The 26,049-nt window shown below is 49.4% G+C and overlaps 2 protein-coding genes across 2 annotated transcripts in view; one reads left to right on the top strand and one right to left on the bottom strand.

Moving 5' to 3' along the window:
- Positions 1-3,461: 3,461 nt before the first annotated feature.
- On the top strand, positions 3,462-20,179 carry setd2 (SET domain containing 2, histone lysine methyltransferase). The gene is made up of 19 exons (XM_084441703.1): positions 3,462-6,180; positions 6,393-6,524; positions 7,765-7,893; positions 7,998-8,121; positions 8,248-8,325; positions 8,489-8,586; positions 8,713-8,857; positions 10,241-10,375; positions 11,036-11,164; positions 11,337-13,010; positions 13,148-13,196; positions 13,686-14,004; positions 14,136-14,928; positions 15,316-15,441; positions 15,843-15,979; positions 16,090-16,201; positions 17,668-17,742; positions 17,929-18,030; positions 18,746-20,179. Exons 1-19 carry the CDS (start codon positions 3,590-3,592, stop codon positions 18,905-18,907), a joined length of 7,110 nt encoding a protein of 2,369 aa, XP_084297829.1. The 5' UTR covers positions 3,462-3,589; the 3' UTR covers positions 18,908-20,179.
- Positions 20,180-23,108: 2,929 nt separating this feature from the next.
- nradd (neurotrophin receptor associated death domain) overlaps positions 23,109-26,049 on the bottom strand; it is a gene marked incomplete at both ends in the record, with an annotated part of 3,430 nt that continues 489 nt past the window's right edge. The window contains 5 exons of the mRNA XM_084442076.1: positions 23,109-23,422; positions 23,821-23,963; positions 24,323-24,554; positions 25,310-25,684; positions 25,878-26,010. Coding sequence (XP_084298202.1) covers positions 23,109-23,422; positions 23,821-23,963; positions 24,323-24,554; positions 25,310-25,684; positions 25,878-26,010 — 1,197 coding nt within the window. The remainder of the gene's footprint in view (positions 23,423-23,820; positions 23,964-24,322; positions 24,555-25,309; positions 25,685-25,877; positions 26,011-26,049) is intronic.

The raw sequence follows: 26,049 nt of genomic DNA, 5'->3' as shown, positions 1-26,049 counted from the left end.
ACCAAGTAACATATGACACGAGGGCTCAGTCTAGTTTCTGGAACATGGCTAACGTCAACAGCTTAGTAGCGCCTTTACAGGCTTGGACTGTTTTACTGGAACGCTAACTATTCTTTGGATTAGATTTTTCATTTCCTCTTGTGTTTCTATTTTGTGAAATGGTCTTTAAAATGATTTGCTAGCTAGCCTCTTGGGATCACTGCGACATCGTCAGGAGAGTTGGCTAGCTAGGACTGTGTAACCCCCCATACATAGCTAGATGTTGCTTTTACATTTTATTGCAATGAGATTTAATAGCTAACTGCTTCACGGAACGATGGTTGGGCATTGCTTATATTCATGCATTTCAATCTAGCAGCGGTCTCATCTCCAAAGTGAAATACTAGGCAGCATGAGCACCTCTCAACGAGACCACTGGCATGCAACTTCCAATTCGCAGTGGATCGTTTCTGTTCCAGGAAGTAGCCTAAGCCAACATAATTAAGTTGGCCAGCTAGCTAACAACCCGCACTGTTGAGTTTGTTCTTAACACATGTTGGTACTAGTAGTCGCAGGTGAACATATAACCATGTCATATAATCAGGTTATGCCAACCAGCTAGCCAACGTCGAGACACAATACGATAGCTAGCTAACGTTAGCTAGCTATTTTCGCCTATAAAAGGCCTCTCTCCTGGACTGACTAGCACAGCATAGGCCTCAAAGGAGTCAAATCCCCCTTTTCAGATCCGATGCTTATAACAGTCTTACTTGATGTGTGTAATACATTTATGTTATTAAACCCCTAGTCTGACGATGGATGCTTATTTGTTCTTATTCCGCCTACGTAAGATGGTACCGTTAGCGAGTTTGTTGCCAGCTCGTAGAATAGGTATTAGCTTGTTAGCTACACAGTCATGTATGATGTAGACGGTAAGCGAGCTTCCCAGTTCCTTGCAAGCGTTTCCATGTAACAAGGCGAGCAATGGCTTCCTTTGCCACATTGAAACAATAGATAACGCAGCCCAAGACGAGTCGTTAATGCCCTCTGTCTAAAGACACAGCAGCTGTATGTTGCATGCAGTGTTTTATCTACCTAGGTTTAGTTCAATGGATTCCCCAAAGCTACAAAACAGTAGCTCTAGCATAGCTTCATTTGATTTAATAGCATAGATTTAATTAAATTCGATGATTTAAATGACCTCTATCGCTACTCTTTTCTCAAACGTGTCTCTGCCTTCAACCATGCACATAAAAGTACGCAGACATGACGTGCACATAGGAAAATGTGCAACACTGTAGCTAATGTTAAACTTGGTAAAGCCCTACTTTGCATTGTCCATCTGCAGTTGCAGATCTAATATCATATTACTTATCCTGTTCAACCTGGGCAGAGAATGCTACTGTTATCAATGACAGTGACTCACATTTAGCTGTCAGTGTAACCAATCCTAAATTTAGCATGTTTGTCATGTTGCAAAACATTTTCTTATTTCCTTTTCAGGTGTGACATCACTTTGGCAAGTTCATTTCTCTGAACTGGATTCTTTTTGGCCAGCAGCTTCTACAGACCTCAGACCTGCTGCTCAATGGATGCTCTGGTGAACACAGAGATCAGGTATCATCAGTATGCCTACACACAATTATGATCATGAAATATCATTGAATCACCTTGGGATAATGTCAGAAATCATTGGAATAACATGCTCTTTTAACATTTATGAGAGGTAAAATAAATTTGACACAACCATAACATGTTGCAGTCTTTTTACATAGAGCCGCGATGTTAATTGAGTTTGTGTGTGTTTTGTCTTTCCGTTCTTTTATCGTGTGCCTACAGAGAGGAGGGGGGTAGTACCTCGGTAAGTGTTCAATAGAACATCTGCTATTTAGGTTTAATAGCAGGTGGTATTATTTGTTTTGTATCATACTGCTGTGTATACTGTAGGTCTCATTACACCTTTTCCATCTTTGGTCAAATATATTGCAGACGTTTTCCCTCTCACTGGTAATGCCTCTTTTCCCTATAGGTCAAGGTTGAGGGCCTCTCACAGGCAGCTATACTCAAAGGCCTCTCCCCAAGAGTTATGTTGTCAAGCCGCCTCTTGCCCAAGGGAACCAAGATGAAGGTGAACTTGGAAGACCAGGGTCGCCAGAGAGTGTCCTTCAGCTTCTGTCAGACAAAGAAACCACTGCAGAGTGTGTTCCTGGCTCCTCCCAGCCCTGAAAGATCTCTTGGTGAACTTCCTTCTGCTGAGCCACCTGCAGCCTCAATCCCTCAGGACACAGCGGGGCAGCATGTAGAAAGTAAAATCGAGCAAATGCAGCCACCTGCGGTGTCCACATCTGTAGCAGAGACCCATGCACCACAGACATTGGTACCCTCAACCCCCAAACCCAAAGTGGACTTGGGGAAGATGCACTTCAAGAAGCAGATCCTGAGTGTTTCTGTTATTGAAGAGAATTTGACATCTATCAACACATCACAGGAGCAAGCCTCCTCAGAGCAACAGCTTGTAATGAAATGTCCAGTTGAGATTGAAACAGAGTTCCATGCACCCCAGTTTCAGCCCAGCCTCCAGATTATTGTTACTGACTGTCTCTCTAAGCATGCCCACATAGCATCTGAAGGGAAGCTGAATCCCACCCTCAAAAAGACAACAGATTCCCTCCACTCGAGGAAAGATGATGTAGACAGTTCCAGTACCACTGAAAAGGAAGACACTTCAGAAAATAAGAAAAGCCAGTCCCAGTCCGATAGCACACTCCCTGGCTCAGAATCTGATGGTGATTCAGTGCAGACGTCTTCCAGCCACAAGTCAGGTGATCCTAAGAGCACAGCAAAATCAGACACTAGACCCAAGGAAACAAAAAATGTTTCCTCTAGGTCAAAAGTAGAGGAAAAGGAAAATAATTCATATGTGCGGTCAAATAAGTGTGAACGGACCTCCAGTTACTCTAAATCGGATCGTGAATTAAGGCGCACATCCTCACGGGCTTCTCATTCAGACAAAGATCGCAAAAGGACAAGGAGTCGATCGCGGTCCAGGTCAAGAGGCCCCTGGACAAGTTCATCCCACTCCAGGTCTGAGAGATCCAGAAATGAAAGAGGGTCCCGGTCTGACAGGTCACACTATCATGATTCAGAGCGGAGGACACACAGGAGCCCACCACACAGAGAGACGAGAGGCTCTCGCTCCCGGACTGAGAGCAGAATTCGTGACAGTTCTGACTCTGAAGATGACCACCGGAGGAATCGAACTAGAACTAGTGAATCCAGCAGATCATCCACCCTCTCTGGCTCACAGAGAGATTCAAAATCGTCATCTCATCCAAAATCGGAGAAAGAGGCTAAATCTGTAGATTCTTCTAACTCTGAGTTGGATAAAAGAACCCAATCTTCATCTGAGAGGGCAAAGAGAACATCTGACAGTGATTCCCAACGGAAGTGTTCTCCTGACGTTGAATCTAATCACAGGAAATCCAGCACCAATTACAAATCAGAGACCTGTATTAAATCCAGTCATTCAAGCCCACATAGAAGCTCTCAGACATCTTCGAAAAAATTCCACAAAAGCAGCTCCAGCGAATCTGAGGTGGATCTTAAAGGAATGGCACATCCTGACAGGTCCACTGGATCTGGGGTTTCACTAACAACTTCCCCTAAAAATGCCAGTAAGCCAGGATCTAATCAAATGACACCCTCTAAGACAACAGTTTCCATTAGTGGAAATGAAAGACAATCAGAGGACTCATTTTGCAGTCCCAACAAGATGCAAACACATTTAAACCACATGGAATCCCATCCTCAGAACAAAGAAGACAGAGCAAAGTCGTATTCCCAGCCTGTTGATACTCGAAAAGAGGAAGTTTGTGACAAGGCTGCCAGTACATCACGTGATGTGCAAGAATCCGTTCTGTCATTAGCTTCAAATTGTGTTCCTGATGAAAAAATAAGAGAAATAGAATCAAGTCTAAAAGGCAGTGACTCTGGGGGAGACCTGTTATGTAAAAATGCTGCCTCAGATGACATTGACGATGTGAAGAAAATTACTGGCTTGAAACTGAAAGATTCTCCACAAGTAGGCCTACACCTTAATGTAGCCAATTCCAGTCTTCTCAGTAGTAATGACAGAATGATATACAACCAGGACAAGCCACTGGTTGAAGGTTCAGTGGAGTCCAATTCAACCGTTTCTAATGCAGATTTATCTGCCATCGAAAACAAGCAGCAGAAGAACACTAGTTTAGAAAATATACTACAAACATGTAAAAATGTGACTATCACCCTGCAGTCTTGCACAAGCTTCCCTTTAAAATCTGAATCTTCTTGTCCCGCACCTAAGCAGCTTAGGAACAAGAGTGAACAGCTGGATACTGAACAGCTGGATGTAATGAGGACAAAGAGAGGTAACACAAAGAGATCCCGTTGGGATATTGTTGGACAAGACACCCCAGACAGTGATAATCTTCAGAAATTGCCTGGTCAAGAAAGCAAGCCCACTATTAAAAAGGTGATCTCAGTTAAGACTATAGAAATCAGCCAAGAAGACCAGACTGTAATGAAGGGTGATGTGAAGCAGGAGGTTGACACACATTCCAAACTGGTACAGCAGGAAAGAATAACCAAGCAAGAACCCAGCTCTGTAAACCTCTCTCTTGGCAAAGGTGACCAATGTGAGCCATCACAACCAGACACATGTAGCGCCAGTAATGCCCATTCTGACATCAAACCCCCCGTTGATCATCACGTCAAAGATCCTTTACTTTTAAATCATACTTCACAGGTAGGCAAAGCTATTGGGGAGCAGAGCTGGAATGGTGAAGACAATGAAGATAAACCCAAACTTAGTATCCACAAGAGCAAACTGGTCAAAAGTCACAGTGAGTGCAGCGACAGCGAAGATTCAGAGTATGACTCTGATTGTGGTGCGGCCATGAAACGGTTGCATTCTGTGGTGGTGGTGCCAAAGAATTCTACTCTGACACTGGACCCACTGGACATGGCAACCTCTGCCTGCAGTCCACATGACATCTCGGAACGTCAACGTGCTAATAGAACCAGTGACCAAGAGGGTGATCTGCACCGGAAAGTTGGTAAAGATGTTCCGAATCAAGTCAGCCCACAGCAGAGGCAAAGAGGTGTTCCCATCATGTCTGATAGCACTAAGCAGGCCAGTAGTGCAGATGGAAACACCCCAGCACGTGACAGCATGTTTTATCAATCTCAGAGCGACATGGTTGATAGTACCAGTCAGCTTGAGGGCTCCAGTTCTATCAATGCGCAGCCTTACAAGGATTACAACAGTCCCCATGAGAGACCAAAGATATGTGCAACAATGACCCAGGGACCTGCACACAGCAATGACAACACTTCCAGGCAGTCTGAACCAGGATATTCACAGCACAGTGTTGGCGTTAGTGGTGGCCGGATGCTCTCCCAGTACCAACATGGCAACTTCTCAGCCTCTGATGATCTCAACAGCAAGGACAGCTTCAGTCTGGGCTGGGACTTCACTCAGCCAGAGCAGCCAAGCAGCACATACCAGCAGCCTGACAGCAGTTATGGGACACATCTACAAACCCCTAGACAGCTTGGAAGCTCAACCTTGGCACAGGACTATAGTCAAGGCCATACTTACTGGACCCAACAACCCACCACCACTCAAACTAACAGGCCCATCTACCTCCATGTACCTACACATTATCAGGAGCCTGTGGTCCAAGTGCATCCTGACTCTCTTACTAATGACCACGAGGAGGACAGTGGAGGTAAAATGGCTATGGGATGCAACGGACCCAACCTTCTAGGCTCATCAACCTTTGTCCAAGCCCATGAAATAAGCAGCAACTGCAGGGGCTCGGTCAATGAGAACGCTGCTGTCCCAGAACCCCCTAAAGAAGACAACCTAAGGCCCCACAGAGGCAGGGGTCCTCCCAAGAAGAGACGTCCTGAGATTGAGTCCGATTCTGATAACGAAGCAGAATTTGGGCTCTCAAGCAAAAGAGAGCGCCTTGCAGAAAGTTATGCCCATAAGGTCACTAAAGACTGCAAGGAAACGCCAGGGAAGCCTGAGGTGCAACGCCCTTTGCTCAGTCTGCAGGATTTCCAGGATTCCAATAACTGGAGAGAGATGTCCAGAGTTAAAAAGATGCCACCTTACTTTGACCTGATTGAGGAGAACCTTTATTTGACAGAGAGGTGAGTTGTTTACATCAACACTACTCTTATTTTAGGACTTAATGTTATTTTAATAACATTTCTATTTAGAATAGGATAGGATAAAAGCATAAGCAAAATTACTAAAATATATCTGTATTCGTTGTCAATATGTTTGAATACATTCACAAATCATCCTAACTATTCAAATCTACCTAGGGCCGACTGACTGTGAAATTGTTTTGTTTCAACAGAAAGAAAAGCAAATCTCATCGAGACATCAAACGTATGCAGTGTGAGTGTGCAGTCCTCACAAGGGAAGAACGGTCTCGTGGAGTATTTGCTTGTGGAGAGGACTGCCTCAACCGTTTGCTGATGATCGAATGGTGAGTTAGGCCTATTTACTAAAGTATTTTCTTGTATTATCTCACAATAATATAGTTTATACAATAATTAGGAAATCGACATATAGGATTACACCTTAATATTGTTTTAATGAGAAGAACTGGTACGGGGTATGGGATGTTTTTCAACTTAAAACCCATTAAACTTTGGAGCGTATATGAATCATGGGGCGGGTCCACGAGCTGCCCAAACACGGCCGGCCATTCACTTCGACAGATTTTTTGGACTAGGATTACTCAAAAACTACCAGACTAATTTTCATGAAACTCGGTGGAGGGGTATAGCATTGGCCAAATTAGAACCCATTCAATTTTAAAGCGGATCCGAAACATGAGGCGGGTCTACGAGCTGTCCAAACACAGCCGGGCCGGCCATTGACCTCCATTCTTTGGGCTCAGGAGCGAAAAATTCTAACTAATTCAAACTAATTGAAACGGCAATATCTCGACATGGGAAGGTCACAGAAACACAGGGTTTGGACTGGCATAAAGCTCTCGACCTAACGAGCAGAAATTCCATACATGACCTGCTTGCGTGCGCACAGGGCCACGGAATGCATTCATGGGTGGAGGTCTGTGCTCTTCAGGCACCAGTTCTAGTTTGTTTGTTTGTTCGTCTGTCAGCAGGATTACGCAAAAACTACCAGATCGATTTTCATGAAACTTGGTGGAAGGGTGTAGCATGGGCCACCTTAGAACCCATTAAATTTCGAGCGGATCCGAATCAATGGGGCGGGTCCACGAGTCCGCCCAAACACGGCCAGCAATTCGTCTCCCTTCATTTTTTAGACCAAGTTTACACTAAAACTACCAGACTGATTTTCATGAAACTCGGTGGAGGGGTGTAGCACGGGCCAACTTAGAACCCATTAAATTTCGGAGTGGATCCGAATCACGGGGCAGGTCCACAAGCCGTTTCTTGGTTTGTTTGCTTGTTAGCAGGATTACGCAAAAACTACAAGACTGATTTTCGAGCGGATCAAAATCACGAAATTCTTTCATGGGCGGAGGTCTATGCTCCCTGAGCACCATTTCTAGTTCAGATTGTTCTTGCAAGTTCTGTTTAATGATGTTGTCTTCTCTTCACTGACATCCCTCTAAAAATAACCAGAGGAAGATCATAGTTTTGTCACCTTAGACCCTTTCCTTCAATCCATAAGTATCATGAGAAATTGTGGATTTTTGGTATTAAACATTCTGTAAACTTTGCCCTTCTTTCCAGCTCATCGCGGTGCTTGAATGGATATTACTGCTCAAACCGACGGTTCCAGAAGAAACAGCATGCAGACTTTGAAGTCATTCTGACTGAAGATAAGGGCTGGGGACTGCGGGCAGCTAAGGAATTGTCTCCGTAAGGCTACTAGCTGCCTTTGTTTAAAATGATAGTTTGTTTGCTCTAGAAGTTGGATGAAAGTACCACACAGGTGTTTGATTTTTATTTTGATATTGTTTCAGAAACACTTTTGTGCTGGAATACTGTGGTGAGGTGTTGGACCACAAGGAGTTTAAGACGCGAGTGAAAGAGTATGCGCGCAACAAGAACATCCACTACTACTTCATGGCCTTGAAGAATAATGAGGTGGGTGTGTTACTATGGCTCTCATTTGTCAGCACAGCGGTATGTTCATAGATGAGCTATTATTGTGCTAGATCAGCTGATGGATAATGTGGATGTGAATACCTGACATTCCTTTTGTCTCCTCAGATCATAGATGCAACACTGAAGGGGAATTGCTCTCGTTTCATGAACCACAGCTGTGAGCCCAACTGTGAAACTCAGAAGGTGCAGTACATGATGAAAGAGATTCCTCCAATTAAATCAGTTTGATTAGATTAACTTCGCTCATTACAATACAACAGTGTGTGGTTTCTTCAACGAAGGCGCTTTGTACTGACCTGTCCCTGTGTTTGTCTAACCTCTAACCAGTTTGTTTGTCTCATTTTAGTGGACAGTAAATGGTCAACTGAGAGTTGGCTTCTTCACTTCAAAGGCAGTCCAGGCAGGGACAGAATTGACATTTGATTACCAGTTTCAGAGATATGGGTTAGTGTCTCCACGTGCACCTATATTGTTATAAACATTATTGATAAAGCTTGCAAAGTCCCCACGTTTCACTTGTGAGGGAGTCCTATAGTTACCCTGTCTTTTGCATGTATCATTACCCACCAGCAAAGAGGCCCAGAAGTGCTACTGTGGGGCTCCCAGCTGCCGGGGATTTCTGGGTGGGGAGAACCGGGTCAGTGTTCGGGCCGCTGGGGGCAAGATGAAGAAAGAACGCCCTCGCAAGAAGGACACAGTGAGCGCTCTCACTACGGTGAGTTTGTTGGTTAGGTTTGGGACAGGGTGTTCTTCGATCAGCCATGATTCATGTTCTGCCGAACATGAGGAAATGTTCAGTAGAACTTGGGTAGCAACTCTACCCCAGCTATCCACTGTGGCAGAACTGGGTCAGGTTTGCACTGGCTTCAGGCTAATTGCTGTGAGAGCTCCAGTGACTTCTCCTAGCCATAAATAACACTGCTGAAACACAAAAGGCTGACTATTTTAAGCATACCACTACCTCCCATGCCAACTAGTATGGTAGTTTAAAGAGGGAGAATCATATTGTCACCTAAATTGGTCTTCATTAACAGCCAGTAATGGCAGGCCATCCAGAATGTCATCCACTTTTTTACACTTGACAACATAAACCAAACGCACAACATTCCATTTGTGAGTTATGATAGTCGGTGAAATTTAAAGGTATAATATGTAGTATGTGGATTATTTCCCCCATCTAGTGTCTAAAGATAAGAACTGCAGCAACACAACGTATTGGTTGCCAAAATGCCAGAGAATGCACTGTTTGTCATACTGTGATAAGATCTTCACTCCGAGAGGAACATAACGTTACACTAATCAGTAATCACAATCAGGTATTTCAGAGTGCCATGTAATAAGTTACTTTAGATGCTGTAGTGTGGAGATAACGTTAGGTCTGGCTATGCAGATTCCAAGAAAGATGGCTAGTGAGCTAGCTTACCGGTCTAGTAGAAAAGTAGCCATGTCACCATGCGACTTTATCCCATGAAACTCCATAAACTTCGTCCAACGAGCAAAGGCTGGCCCGATATTTATCTGATTTTTGCTCCTTCTTCGGTCACTGAGCTTTTGAGATTCGTATCGCACGGTTCGCCGGGGCTCAGACAGAGAAGCAGGACGACAAAACTCGTTTTGTCACTCGTTTTCACTTTACCAAACGTTTAGCTGAAAAGAGTGAGCGGAAGTGGAGGGACAAGCTGCCGTTTTATAGTCGCACACACACTTGATGCTAACCAACATCTATAATGCTGCTAATTCATGGAAGTACAACGTTTGCTGGCTACTGCTAATCTCAGTGGTGAAGCTAGAATAGTACCTGGCTACCCAGCGCGCAGTACCAACGCTGTAATACTATTGGCTGGTATGATATCAACAGAGTGTCATTGTCGGGCTGTCAAAATTTCATAATGTAATAATTTCAGACAAAATATAATTTTTTATGGAAAAGCAATACTTTTACTCTGCAGCCTTCGCAAAGCCCTATGGATGTATTATTTTTGAAAAAATGTTTATTTTAATCCACATATAAAATATTATACCTTTAAGGATCATGTCTTTAAGTTGAACGTGTTGTCACCCATTTTGTTTGTGTGTGTTGTGCTGTTGCTCCCTCCAGGTGGATGAGGAACTGGAGGCCCTACTAGAAAACGGAGAAGGCCTGTATGATGAGAAGGAAGTGGTGTCTCTCTGTAGACTAATGGTCCGAATGGAAACCATGGAGCAGAAGCTGACCTGCCTGAAACTCATCCAAGTAAGCATTTCAACCATATAGTGATTGATTAGGGTAGGCTTATGCTGCATTCCAGTCGCCTGGGAAGTAGGAATTTGGAGTTGGAATTGACGTCAGTCCCAAGTTGACCGAACAAAAGACAAAAAAAACACTTTAGCCTGATCTTTGTAGTTGTAGCCAAGTTAGCCATTGTTATCAATACCAAATGGCACATCCATTAGCACTATGCGCTATTTTGCACATACAAACACCGTAACAACATTAGCCACTGATATAAATTGGACTGTACTGTGTGCACACGACTGATTTAACAAGACACAAATAAGGCAGAGACACCAAAAAACTTAGTCTTATTACAGCCTTCACTCATTGTTGATGCAGGGAGCAGCCATCTTAATTTGATGTCAGCAGCTGTGGTCGGGTCAGGTTGGTGTAGACCCCCCCCCCCCCACCAAGGTAAATTAGAGATCCCAGTTCAGGGAATGTTCCAGAATCCAGATTATATTTTTGCTGGGGAACTAGGAAAGTCCCAGTTGTCAAGGCAACTGGATCGCAGCATTAAAGGTGTCATTTGTCCCCAATGGTATGTTAAGAATGAGCCTCATGCGCTCTAATGCTCTTTGTGTTTGTCAGTATGATTTTGATTTGATTGCGTCTTGATTTGATTGTGTCTTTGCCCAGGATACCCAGAATCCCTCATGCCTGAAGCAGTTCCTGGACCACCATGGTCTGTCGCTGCTGTGGATCTTCATGGTGGAGCTCTCTGAAGCCAAGGGCAACAGTGCCAACCATGTCAAACTGCAGTTTGAGGTGATCATTTGATACATTTGTTAGTTCTGATCTCTTGAACTTTAGCTTGCACTTCTGTTGGCATAATTTCATCACATGTACATTTGAATAAAGAAACTCTTTATCTCCGTCTAGACCTATAAAAATACAAGAACACAGTACTAACCGATGTCCATTCACTCTCCACGCGCAGATCATGAAGACCTTATCTGTGCTGCCCATCTCTACTAAGAACATGCTGGAGGAGAGTCGAGTCCTGCACTTTATCCAGCGATGGGCCCAAACACACTCCCTCCCCCAGCCCACCGAGAACGACGGCTACTCCAGCGAGAACACGTCCCGCGCCCAGACGCCCCTCAACACTCCCGACGGCTCCGCCGCCAAGCTGGGGCCGGAGCTGGACAGCGACACTCCCAAGCGGGCCGTGTACCGCCGCCTCAAGATCATCAGCGAGAACAGCCTGGACAGCGCCCTCTCGGACGCCAGCAAAGCTTCCGACGGGAAGGAGGAGGAGGAAGAAGAGGAGGAGGAGGAGGACGAGGAGTCTTCACGGACCGGACTTGCCGAGAGCAAACGGGAGAAGACCGAGCCGGGGGACGAGGAGGCGCAGACTCCAGCGGAGGAGCACGTGGAAGAGGCGGTCCAGCTGCAGGAGATACGGGTGGAGGCGGAGCCTAGTGAGAGCCAGGAGTCCAGACCTCAGAAGGAAGTGGAGGCGGAGATGGCGAAGAAGGAGGACGAGAAGATGGAAGTGCAGACCGGTGAGGAGCAGAATGAGAGCAGGGAGGAGCAGCACGTTCAGCTTGTAGAGGAGACGGTGGTGATGGTGGAGGAGGAGGAAGAAGGACAGCTTGTCACCGCAGTCCAGGAGCCAGAGGGTCAGTCTGCTCAGGTTCAGACGGAGGTTACTGAGACTCCACCAGCGGAACAGTCCGCTAATCTGGCGGAGGCCACTGTGGAGACGCAGGAGGCTGAGAAAGCTCAAAGTAATCAGGAACACCCGGAAGAAGACCAGTCGGCCCTTGAGGCTCCTGATGCTTGCACCATTTCTGTGGCCCCCAAGGCTCCCATTAGCACTGAGGCCACCGAAGCTCCCCTCAGCACCGAGGCCCCCGAGGCTCCCACCATTGCTGAGGTGACTGATGCTCCCGCCAACACGGGGGCCCCTGAGGATCTCCCCAACACTGTGGCCCCCGAGGCTCCCGCCAACACTGTGGCCCCTGAGGCTCCCGTCAACACTGGGGCCCCCGAGGCTCCTGCCAACACTGGGGCCCCCGAGGCTCCCGTCAACACTGGGGCCCCCGAGGCTCCCGTCAACACTGGGGCCCCCGAGGCTCCCGTCAACACTGAGGCCCCCGAGGCTCCCGTCAACACTGGGGCCCCCGAGGTTCCCGTCAACACTGGGGCCCCCGAGGCTCCCGTCAACACTGGGGCCCCCGAGGTTCCCGTCAACACTGGGGCCCCCGAGGGTCCCATCAACACTGGGGCCCCCGAGGCTCCCGTCAACACTGGGGCCCCCGAGGCTCCCTTCAGCACTGGGGACCCCGAAGCTCCCCTCAACACTGGGGCCCCCGAAGTTCCCGTCGACACTGCTGCCCCTGAGGCTCTCTCCAACACTGGGGCACCTGAGGCTCCCCTCAGCACCGAGGCCCCTGTGGTCAACCCATCGTCGGAGGCCCCTGTGGTGAACTCTGCTTCGGAGGCCCCAGCGGCCCCAGTGGAGCCCTCAGCAGTGGGAACCCCCTCTCAGGACGAGGAGGAGGGAGTGTCGGACGTGGAGAGCGAGAGGAGCCAGGAACCACAGCTCGGCATCGTCGACATCAGCAGCATGGCTGCCAGACTCCTGGACAGCTGGAAGGACCTGAAGGTAAAGTAGGCCTCCATACATATCTCACACACACGTTTATTTTTTGTTATCTTACATTGTACAGACTTGGCGATGTGGAGAACTGCTGCTGCGGCGATGTTTGGGCTTGTCAAGTTAAATCTTCTCTCGTTCCTCAGGAGGTGTACAGGATACCCAAGAAAAGCCAGGTGGAGAAGGAGGCTAACGGTAGGCTAAACTGCTTTTTGCATTGTAGGTTATGTTTCATCTTGTTATGTTTGCCCCTTAAAGTCGCACAGAAATGAAAAAAGCATTCTGTCCCATTTTGGTTCACATAATTGGTCATAGTGTTCACCTATACAACGATGTATGCCCAAAAAATTACAAAATTCAACTTTTGTTGTAATCTTATATGAAAGTATATAATTTCTTACCTCCTGGAAAACGGTAGGTCACGTGCAATGACGACAACAGGTACCTTAGATTTTAGGCCAATAATATCACGACATCCACCCTGTCAATCAAAACGTCAACTACTCTGCAGCCTCAAGTGTTGAATATCCCGTCTGCTCGATAAAGTTCCAATGAAATTAATCTAAACGTATGTCCCGCCCTTGCAGCCCGTTTCAGGCAGAAATACGTCAAAGTACGGAAGCAAGATATTCTCCAACTTCCCTTTCGGTGCGACTTTAAACGTTTTGGTGCTCTTCTTTGCAGATCGTAGTCGAGATCGCGACACTGCCCTGACGCCTCGGACCCCCTCTGGCAGCCGGGAACGCGAGAGAGAGCGCGAGAAGGAGCGCGACAGGGAGAGAGACAGAGAGAGAGAGAGAGACCGGGACAGAGACCGGGACAGAGACCGGGACAGAGACTGGGACAGAGAGAGAGAGCGAGACTGGGACAGGGACAGGGATAGGGATCGCGACCGAGACTCCAACAAGACGCCGCGCAGCGCAGGTCGAAGGCGGAGACAGGCGTCCGCCTCTCCCCCGCCCTCAGCCTATGAGAGAAGCAGCAGCCGGCGCAATGAGGAGCGGTAAGGCCTGACGCCCCGAGAGACGCTTCTCTAGGCCAATCAGAAATCGAGGATGATAACCATTCATTTTAAAACGCAGTAAAGAAACCGTATCTTTTCGACTTAGAATGTTGCCGTTCCGTGTTTTCCAGGTTCGACCTGTCCAACAGCAGCAAGAAGGTGCAGGTGAAGGAGCGAAACAAGCTGTCAACAGAGGAACGCAGGAAGCTGTTTGAGCAGGAGATGGCCCAGCGCGAGGCCCAGAAACAACAACAACAACAACAGCAACAACAACAACAGCAGCAGCAGCAACAACAACAACAACAACTACAGCAGCAACAACAACAGCAGCTCCAGCAGCAGCAGCTCCAGACCCTGGCCTATGATGCCCTGGCGTACGGCTCCAGCCCAGGCTTCCTGGCCTACCCCCCTGGCTACCCCGTCCAGAACTTCGTAGACCCCACCAACCCCAACGCGGGCAAGGTCCTGCTGCCCACCCCGCCGGTGGATCCCATGTGTGCCGCCCTGACCTACGAGCAGACCCCACCTCAGCCCCTCATGTCCGAGCTGGCCATGGCCTCCCCCTCCTCCACCCCGGCCGCGCCGGTCTCCAGCCTGCCTCAGCACCTGCCCGCCGCCCCCCTGGAGCTCGCCCCCCAGCCGTACCCCCCGAGCATCGTGGCCCCCCAGGACCCCGGTGTGGCTGTCCTGTCTGTGCCTGCCCAGACAGCCACCCAGGTGCAGGGCCAGCAGGGCTACGCCACCCTGTGGGACCCCGCCACCCAGCAGGCCGTGACGGTGCAGACCCAGCCGGCGCAGCAGTACCCCCCGGCCCCCACGCAGCCCCAGACCCAGACGGCCATCTACTACCAGGGCCAGCCCTGCCAAACCATCTACAGCATCCCCACCGCGCCCTACCCACAGGCCAACGCGCCCGTCATACAGGTGCTGCATGGCAACGCACGCACGCACGCACACGCACACAGTTATTCGCTGGCTGTCAAGTTCAGCAATTTCCCCTCGGGGATAAATAATGTATCTCTCTCTCTCCATCTATTGTGCTATTGAGACATCACTATCTATCTATCTATCTATCTATCTGTCTATCTATCTATCTATCTATCTATCTATCTATCTATCTATCTATCTATCTATCTATCTATCTATCTATCTATCTATCTATCTATCTATCTGTCTATCTATCTATCTAATCACACTGTAGTATTTAGTATATTGTAGATTTATGGAATTGCAGCAAAATTGGAATGATCCTTTAGTAAATAAGTGTTAAAGTGTGATGCTAATGCAGGTTTGTGTGTGACCTGTCCCCAGGCGTACACTGAAGCTGCTGCCAGCTACCTGCATGGCCAGCCGGTCTACACAGGCCACCAGCAGGGCGTGGTGGTGCAGCAGGGAAGCACGGTCACCACCATCGTCACCTCCCAGACTGTCCCGCAGGTAACACACACACACACACACACACACACACACATATATTTATACATGCTCTCCTCTCAAGAGTAATATCGGATAGAATATTTGTGAAAGGAGGATAAATGGGGCACAAATGGGAGTTCTGGGAGGTACTGTTACCTCAGTTTAGCCACTAGGAGGTGTTGGTGTATTCCTGTATATTTATATATATGCCGTGACTGTTTCAGTGGCAGTGGCGCTCCTGTCTGTCTGTCGTGAGCCAGTTTCCCAGCCTAGTTAGTCCTCAAATACTTTGAATCCGCTCCTCTGTTAAGCTTGTCTAGGAATAGGCTTAGAGTCTTATCCCAGACTCCAGCTGGAATGTGATGAGAAAGAAACCATGAGGCCTGTTTACTCCCGACCCCGCCCTGTCTGTGCCCCTGCAGGAGATGATGGTGCCTAGCAGTGTGATGGACCTGCCTCCGCCCTCTCCCCCCAAAGCCAAGACCATCGTTCTGCCCCCCGGGTGGAAGGTGGCCCGCGACCCCGAGGGAAAAATCTACTACTACCACAACATGACCAGGTCAGCAGCGTGGCCCGTGCTGTGTGTGTGTGTGTTGTGTGTGCGTGTGCTCGCGCGTGTGCAGGTCTGTTTGAGGTGTGCCTCTAGCGTCGTCTTTCTGCGCCCCTCAGGCAAACCCAGTGGGACCCACCGACCTGGGAGGGGGGCAGCGACAACGCCAGCATGGAGCACGAGGCGGAGATGGACCTGGGGACCCCGACCTACGACGAGAATCCCTCCAAGGTGACCTTCCGCACCCCTGTCCTCATACAGCTCCTGGAATGTTTGCACTCGCATCCAAAACTTAATTATAGTGTTTGCTTCCCTCAGCTAATTGAAGATGTTGCGAAAGTGATTATTTCCAGCTGTGCCTCCACTGTGAAAAGGGAGCAGGGGGGGGTTGCCTCCATCATATGACACATCTCAAGGTTAACCGTAGAGTCATGGAGAGGTTTCTCTCGATTGGATGACGCCCTCATCATCACCATCTGAAGGTAGTTGGGAGGAAGGCTGGGAGAGAAGATGGGTCTCTAACCCCCCCCATACACACACACACACACACACACACACCAGCCTGGCCCTTCCCCTCCGACAGCTGTCTGTCCCCCCAGGCACTCAGGGACGGGGTGGCGCAACTCATCTTCCCCTCCCTCTTTTTCTCTCTCCATCCATCTGTCTGTCTGTCTCTGTCTGTCTGTCCCTCTCCCTCTGTCTCCACCCATCTATCTATCTTATCTGTCTCTCTCTCTCTCTCTCTCTCTCTCTCCCTCTCTGCCTCTCCACTCAAGTTTGTTTTCCATCTCCATTTTTGCCCTGCCTTTGATGATAATGGAAACCGTCTGAGGGAACTTGCATTAGTTTATTTGCGGTTTCTTGGTTTACAGTCTAACTACACAAATGTCCCTTTTGTCTTTTGAGATTATTTTTGAAAGGATGTGTCCTCAGCTGAGGCGGTGTTGAGAGACAACGACGTCTTTTTTTTTTTTGTTTTACAATGGGATGTCGTAGGCCAGTAAAAGCTATGAGGTAATGGACAATTTCCACAGTGGGGTGTCCATGGCCAAGTCCTGAAATTGCACACTGTGCTCTCCTCTCATAAAACCGCCTTTTCCGCACTTCTCCCGGGCATGTTGCTCTGCCCAGGCGGCACCAAGCCCCACCCCCCACCCCCCCCCCCCAGGGGAAGTGTGGAGGAGGCTGTGTGAAGCCATTGTGCTCGGTTTTGATCCTCGCCACCCTCGGGCTGGGCACGGGCCATCAGCTGTTAGCTGGCTGGGTGCCCCTGCTGCCAAGAGCAGCCTCATGACAGGATATCCCTGCTTTGCGCGTCCCCTGCGGGATGACCGGAGGCCAGGTGCCGCCTGTCGGGGCCGGCCGGCCTTGAGAGCTGCGCCGCAGCACCTGCCGTGGCTCGGCTAAGGTTCGCGTGCGTCTGATACCGACTCACTCCCTCTGCGTTTGATCTGGGGGGAATTTCTGCGCCCAATACCAGTTGATTTAGTTTCATCACCATGAAATGGCTGCTGCTGTCGCACAGCTGAGAAAATGTCTCTCGCGGCTGGAAAGCAGAACCAGTCGTGACGGAGACTGAGTCCTCGATGACAGTTTAGGGGAGCGATGTCAAGCTGATCAAAAGACAAACGTGCTTAGGACGAATTATGTTTCTACCGCCATGTTCCATGACCTTTCTGTGATGTTTTTTTTTGCAGTTTTCCACGAAGACCGCCGAGGCAGACACCTCTAGTGAACTGGCAAAGAAAAGCAAAGAGTCCTTCCGCAAAGAGGTGAGCCAAAGTTTCTGTTGGAAAGGCCTTCTAGCCTGGGATGAGACTGGGGATTCATGCACTATTTGAAATCCCAAATGCATAATATATTTTATATTCAGATATCGGAGGGAGTGTCACTGCTTTACACACTTTGTCCTTATGTTTACAATTGTTTTTCATATCTCTTGTGTTAATGCCTCCCAGATGTCCCAGTTCATTGTGCAGTGCCTGAACCCTTACCGGAAGCCAGACTGTAAGCTGGGCCGTATCAGCAACACGGACGACTTCAAACACCTGGCCAGAAAGGTAGGATTGAGAACGCGCCAAACCTAAATCATCAACTGAACAATGGCTGATGTGCACTCTATTGAGCAGAGGTCTTGGTTAGCACTTGATTTCAAAAAGGAAAGTTTTCAATTCTCACACAGACCAGAACTTAAGACTTGAGCCTTGGGTTCTTTGGGTTTCTTTCTTTGGCCCAAACAAATGTTTTTTTAATCCACTTTTTTTTTTTAACCGGTGGAACATGTTGTACATTTACACCAGTGTCTTTCTCTGTGTATTTGTTCTTGACTCACTCTTCTGCGCCAGTCGAAAAATGTTTTTCAGCCAATGTGTTTCTTCAAAGGGCAGCAGACTCTTTTTCTTCCCTGGTTTTCTGGTTTTCAACCACATCTCTGTGGGGACTGGATTCAATGAAGTGTCATTTGGACATACCAGGACTCTGAACACATGGGCACAATAAACACAGACAGGCCAAATAAACTGGCATGTGCAAAATAGTTTTCTTCTGCCGTGCCCAAGCCCAGAACAGAGCCTCTTAGAGGGCAAACATTTGGAATTGACTCCCATTTATAGAGCTTGTGTTTGACTGTCTGAGCACAAGAATCTAGCCAGCGAAATGAATCTGATGATATAACCACCATCCTAGTGATCCCATTGGTTTTGTTATAAGTTCTGACCCTCTCTCTCTCTCTCTTTTTCTCTCTCTCACACACACACACACACACACACACACCAGCTGACTCACGGTGTGATGAACAAGGAACTAAAGTCCTGCAAGAACCCCGAGGACCTCGAGTGCAACGAGAACGTCAAGCACAAGACCAAGGAGTACATCAAGAAGTACATGCAGAGGTTCGGTACCGTGTACAGGCCTAAAGAAGACACGGAGATGGACTAGTCCCGAGCCCCCCGGCGGGGGACCCCCCCAGGCTCAGCCGCACCTGGTGTGGAAGGAGACCCGCTGGGATCCACATGCAGACCTGCCTCTCCTCTCGTCTCTCTCACCGCAGCGCGGGAGGAGCCAACACCAACACCAGCCTGAACTGTCCGCCGCGAGACACCGAGGGGAGCCTGGCGGCCCCCCATGCAGAGCTGCGAGAAGGACTGTGCGTGGGAACGGCCTCTCCTCTTCCTCTGGTCAGTGAGGGTGGGGCCGTGAGGATGATGATGATGAGACTGAGGCGTCACAGGGTGACCCAGGACTCTAGGTGAAGTGTTCCCCGAAGCTAACACTGGGGGGGGGGTGCTACATTGACTATTTTCACTATAATGTTTGGTTTTAAGCATTTTCCAGTTATCGCTCTTAAAATGTCCCCCAGATGACCCCACTTCACTTCCACTGTTTCCCCCCCCAAGTGTTTTTATTCGAAACGTCCGTATATACCGGCCCAACCCCAAAACCCTAAACCCTCCCTCCCATCTAGAAAAATCATTCTGAGAGAATAAGATATAGATATGCATTGTTCTTCATTACTTTCCACGGTTGGATGTTGCCTATTAATTCAGCAATGATAACTGGTCAAATGTGGATCAATGCCAGAAAAAAAAAAAAACACCCCCTCCCTCCAGACAACTGGCTGTCCTCATGTACGCAACTACCCCAGTCATTGACTGTATCTGGTGCTGCTTTTAGCTGGGCCTTGAGAGTCCAAGCCCCCACTCCTCATGGTCTGCCCCCCCCCCATCCCCCCCCACAAGACTTTGGAGCCTCTGTTGTTCTGCGAGTTCGCGATGGAGGCCGGGGCGCGGCGGAATCCGCTGTGGAGATCCTCCAAGGTCGTTCTCTGCGTAGCGTAACGTGTCGCGCCGAGGGAACGGGGATGTTTTACATGAGAATGGAAGATGGCGGGTGTTGAGATCGTCTTAGCTGAGCTCGTGCTCCATCGACCCGGACATTTTGGATAGCAGCCGGCAGACGTCACCTTCAGGTGCGCTCGTGGTGAAGGAAGACCAGACTTGGGGAGGGGGGGGGGTTAATGATTACTGATGTCTTTTCTTTTATGTATTTTATCAACTCGTACTATGAAGTGAACAGGTTTTGACTGCTATCTAACAATGTGTCCGATCAAGTCAAGTCAAAGTTCTACTTGACTTCATGGCTCTAACCCCACCCCCACCATCATATCCTCTCTTCCCTCATACAGGAGAGGAGGGTAGGTGATATTAACAGTCCTTTTCTTTACATCTCGCATTGTTTTTTTTTTTACTATTATAAATCCTTGTACAGTCATAAGAGCAGCCTGTGTGCTGTCTTGCTTTACAGACTGTTGTTTGTACCCAAAGTTCATCATGTTTCTTAGACCTGGGGTCATTAATCAAGTCTGGCTCAGCCCGCTCAGTTGCATTAAACCATGTTCAAACACATTATGTATTATATTGCTTTATATGTGAATATATTGAGAAATAGTTTTTGAGAATGTTTAAATAAACAAAGACTTTGTAAAAGGATTGTGGGTCTGTGATTACAGTGTAAATATGTGTAATAATAACCAAGCTGTTGACAGGGTTGTAAGGTACAGTGAGACAGACCCCTGGCCAAGCAGCTCTCTCCCCTGCGCCGGGAATCCCCGACTGTCGGCCACGCCCAGGACTCCACCCACTCTCTCAGCCTGTTCTCATTCATTCTGGTGGTGGTGGGGGGGTGCATTTTAATTTTGTTCATTTCTGACAGATCTGATTTTTTTTTTTTTTTTCTATGTACAAAAGGAATTTCACCTCACTCTCTACTGTAAGTATTGTGTAAGCACATTGTCATACTGAGTGTACAAACATTTTAAAAGAAAATAAACTTTTTGGGGGTAAAACCCAGTCATTGCATTGTCTCCTTGGCAAGTCAGTTTATGTACTGTTGAAGTACTCTGGGTGTTAGACCCAGTTTTCCCGCCCAGAACCAAAAAGAAAACAGGCTGAATGGAGTACTGAGCCGTTCGGTCCCCAATTGGTGCCCTCTCCCTTATAACACGGGATGCATTGGGGGGGGTGGACAGCCCCTATAACACACAGGGGTCCGAACCAGATGTCTGGCTCCAACGGGAATCAAAAGTAATCGACTGCTTTCATTAGAGGCGCTCTGACTCTGAAGATGGGGAGGCCCCTGATGAGGCTGAGACGGTCCCGGCCCTGGCCCCTAGCTGTGCCGCTCCCAGCCCCCGCCCCCTCCCTCTGAGTGCATGTGCATTCCCCAGCCCCATGCCTGTGCGCTCCAAACCGCAGTTAAGCAGTCCCGTCTGGAGTGCGTGACGGCATGCAACGCTGCCCCGGGCCCTGAGAGATGCCTGCTTCTACTTAGGATGGAGGGCTGAGAAATCATTAACAGATTTCAGCTGAGAGCAGAGCAGAAACAAGGAGCTGGAATCGGACCATGTCTCGCTGGGGAAAACTTTATCTTCAGAATGGTTTGGGTGAAGCTTATCTTATTTTTGCCCCCAAAACCCTTAAATACCTCTTAACTGATTTCCTTGAGTGCCCCGGGTCAGAAATGTTTCTGTACATTGAAACCGTGATAAGAAATGAAATCTAGCACCAAAGTCTAAACTCCCACACTGTGCAATCCATCAGGAGGCAAGAGAACAGCTATGAGTCACTTACATGAAGACAGTCCTTTAGGCACAACTTATAATCGCTTAGTCACGATCACATTTCCATCTAGAATATAAGGAAGGTATTTTGTCTGCAGGTCTCAAAAGCCACTCACACAAGAAGCTGGATGTACTGAGGTGTAACTTACACATAGAGACGGTTTCCTATTGCCCAGTCTAGCACTAAGATTCCCTTTCAAAGGACAATCTCCACTGGAATTTTTTGTCTGTGAAACCAGCTCACAATGCACACACACACATTAAGCCTGAGACAATATTCTATCAGCCACAACATTCTCGCTGTGTATCGTTCCTTTATCACATTCAGTCCCGTTTTCAAGTACTGTAGCTACAAAGACAAAGTTAAGAATAGCTTGCTTTAATGTTCAGGAAGGACTGTGCATGCAATAAACCTGTCATAACCTGCATCAAACTCAACAGGCACTCTGACTCTCACACCATCTTTATATAAGTGTTTATTACATGTAATAAAAATTATCAAAACAACATCAAGACAGAAAGTATATAGACACAAATAAGTGATTGATCGTTACATATTATTATGGATGGCCTCATCGTGGCATGGCAGCCCTACAGTATATTAAACAAGTGGCAGATATCTCTCTTGTCCTTGAGCCTGGGCAGCGGTACCTTTGATATCAACGACAGTCAGGAGGAAAAACGGGATGTAGAGTCTACGAAAGAGACTCATGTGAGAGAGAAGCGGAGATCTCGTCTGTCTGTAGTCTTCGCTCACCAGTAGAGGACAGACAGGACTGCCGGGTCCACCTGAGCTGTGCAGCGTGTGAGTACCGTTCTCATAGGTGGACGATCGCTGAGACGGGACCATAAGAAGCTAGAAGTTGGAAAATTATTGCCTGCCGTTGTGCCCTTGAGCATGGTACTTTACCCCAACACTAGCTCAAAAACATTCAAAGATAAAAGCGTCTGTAAAAAAGGAAAAAAAGACCACATTTTTAATTGTGTAACCTAGAGAAGAAGGAATTTACCAGAAGCTGATGATGCATTGTGGTCCAGGAAGCCATGGTTAATGAGTCTGTCAGTTAATGATGTCTCCATGGCACCACATTGTTGTGCACTAGATATCATCCCAAACCAATGACATCCTCTCATCTCACTGTCTAGTCTGTCTGGCGCTACATGATAAAACGCACATGTGATAAAGTAGTTACTATTGACCTATATTCATGATTTACAAAGGACACCTTTATAGTTCATTCTTTTCTATCCCATATTGTATCTCATCTCTATATGGTTAGACTGATGGCATTGGTGCTAATAAATATCTGAGACACTTAAAAACAGATGAGGAACAAAAAAACGCATCGGGAGAAAGATGCGTGGGACGATCCCATCGGTGAAACCAGGAGCCAGCCTCTTTTAAAGTTCATAAGTCATGAGGTCTGGACCTTCAGAGTCTCTCCTTCCTATCCGCCCCCATCCTCTCCCATGTCTGTAAGTCCGCAGGGAGCGACCGAGGCAGACCCCGGGGGGGGGCTCTCACACCACGGACCCCCCCTGGGTGGGGCTGGTGAGGGAGCCGACCACGTCGGGCCTCTCGATGCGGGTCAGGGCCGAGCACAGCAGGCCCAGGGTGGAGCCCTCCTGCTGGGCCCAGTTAGACAGGAGCGTGTGCACCGGGTCCTCCCCTCGGCCGAACAGGTCCAGCTGCTCGGCCTCGTAGCCCAGCACGGCCCCCAGCTGCCTCCAGCCCCGAGCCCCCCCCTCCTGAAGCAGATGCTCCACCTCCTCCTGCCTGTGGGGGGGCAGGTTGATGTACAGACGGATGTCCTGCTTGCTGTCCCGTTTACTGCCTGCAAAACACGGAGGGAGAGGAGGATGAAGACGTTACTGTAGCTACTATCTCAACTATAGCAGTGCATGATGGGAAGACGTGGCTTATTTTCAGTCTGTGACGTTCGCTCTCTGCAGGTTCTAGGCTTGGCTGGGCTACTGACTAAATGGTGAGTTGTGTTAAGATGACTGCCCACTGCCCAGTCAACGACAACCAACACCAACCAACACCTGTTGGATTGGTGCGCCATGTCTGTTGGTGACCGTTGCTGTCGGATGGATTTTGCAGCTGAATTTTAAACTTTCAACATTCCAACAACAACTGCCAACTTTAGAATGGGTCGGCCGGGGCAGAATGCAGGCACCATTAGGGGGTTGGGGTGAAGGTATAGTCTTTATGGTCTTTATGGTCCTGTACCTTTGCTGGGCTGACTGTCCTGCAGACTGTGGGAGTCCAGGAAGACACCGCTGTCGCTGTGTAGCTTCTCCCCCTCTGGCGTTGCGCCCAGCTCTGCAGCACGGGCCTTCACCAGAGCCTGCTTCTGTTTACATGACGTCCAGCTGAGGACAACACACACACACACACACACACACACACACACACACACACACGCACACACACAAATGTTCTTCAACCAACTCATAACAACAGGCTCATCTTTCCTAACAAAACATTCGAAAAAAAAAAGAAGAACTATGTTCAAAGCTGTGAAAGGAGTTGCTAGCTTTTCAGCCTGAAATGTTTATTTTCTTGTACTGTATTTCCTCCGTGGAACATTGAACTACTCGCGTGTATGACGGAAATCCCATGGCTGCTCACCAATCGGATTACAACGTGCTGATGACTTTGGCAACCATTTGATCCCAAACTGTGTAAATATCCGAGCGTGTGTGTGAGCCGGGCGTGCAGGGAGACTCACCACTTGTAGGCCACGTAGAGCAGCAGGCCGAGCACCACGGCCGCCAGGACCGACACGTAGGCCAGGATGTTGCTGCTGCCGCCCTCCTCCTGGGGGGTGGACCTGGGCGCTCCCGGGGCGGAGCTGACATCCTCGCCCTCCCCCTCCTTGTCCTCCCCGAAGCCCGGCCAGCGAGACGCGTCGCGGGGGCCGTCGGCGTCCGAGGGGCGGGACAAGATGTGCAGCTTCTTATCTGGGGGGGGGGGGGGGGGGGAGGGGGCAAAGGCTGGTTAGGGGCCGTCTCTTAGCGCAGGTGATGGATGAGGCACATCGGAGACATTATTTGGTAAGACCGTGTGAATTGTCATCCAAAAATAGGCCTGTGAGCCTCATGTCTGAAGACAACCTCTGTCAGCCAGCCCTCCTGGGGATGGGGTATCCTGCCCTGGCTCCACCCCTCCCCCCCCCCCCCCCTCCCAAAGACTGGCTATTTTAGGATCAAACGCTCTCTGGGATGGTGCTAACCTCTGCGGGGTTGTGGGGGTCATGCCCTGTGCCCCCCGTGTGTGTACAGATGACCAGACTCCTGGAGAGAGAGAGCAGGGCCATTTGGAGCACAGCCGGGCGGCGGGTTGTCCGGGTCACCGGCCTCCCCTGGCCCCTGGCCCCTAGGCCCTGGGGGTACTTAGCCTTCAGGACCTGTCAGCTCATACCAGTTTGGCTGCAGCACTTTGAGAGGTTTTCTCTCGGTGCTCATGTTTCCACACTCGGGGTGTTGCTGAGTGTTCATGGGCGCAGGTGTTGGCCATATGTCCTACCGCTCGCTCTCTCTCCCTCCCTCCCTCCCTCCCTCCCTCCCTCCCTCCCTCCCTCCCTCCCTCTCTCCTCTGTCTCTCTATCTGATTGTCTGAATAAATCTTCTTCCCCTGCTACCCTTTCTCTCAAAATACCTCCCCCCCACCCTCCCCTCCCTCTCTCTCCGTCATCCCCCCCCGGTCTGTGACTCACCCATGCAGAGGGTGTCAGAGTTGGGCTGGCAGGCTCTGATCTCCACCTCGCTGTCGGAGCAGCGTGAGCAGGTCTGGCAGGGCTTGGCGTCGCTGCGCTCCTCCGAGAAGGTCAGGCCGGCGAGGCAGGGCTGGCAGCGCGTGTTCCCCCGGGCGCCGCATTCCCTCGCCACGCCCTCGCCGCGGCCGCACACCGAGCACGGGGCGCACAGACCCTCCGGGCCGCCGGCGCCGCCTTCGCGCCACAGGTAGTAACCGTCGCCGCAGTCGCAGTGCGTGTCCCGGTAGGCGGAGCAGGCGGCCAGCGGGGGCACGCCGGCCGGGCAGCGGGCGCAGGGTAGGCACGGAGACAGGTCCTCCGACGGGGACGTCGTTCCTGGAGACGCACGGCACACAGAACGGGGGGGTCAGGGGACGGGCTCTCTCGTTAGATCACCGTCTAGACAGATATCTACTGTGTATACATTTCAGAAGCGCGGTTTTACATCCACGGGTCCCGGTGAGGAACGCTCGTCGGACGAACGGCGATCTTCACCGTCCGAGGTCGATGCGATCGGCGCGCCACTCACCGTCCGGGCAGGGCTGGCACACGGTGTCCTCCTTCCCGCACTCGGTCAGCACGCCGGAGCCGACCGGGCACAGGCTGCAGCACTGCCCCGCCTGGGTGAACCGCCCGCTGGCACAGACATCTCCGAGGGCGACCTGTAACCAGAGACACCGCCGACCGACACGTGTCAGAAA

This window comes from Borostomias antarcticus, assembly GCF_949987555.1.
Source record: "Borostomias antarcticus genome assembly, chromosome: 8".
Taxonomy (NCBI): domain Eukaryota; kingdom Metazoa; phylum Chordata; class Actinopteri; order Stomiiformes; family Stomiidae; genus Borostomias; species Borostomias antarcticus.
Note: the sequence above shows the minus strand (reverse complement) of the source record. Positions and strands in the feature narration are given on the sequence as shown.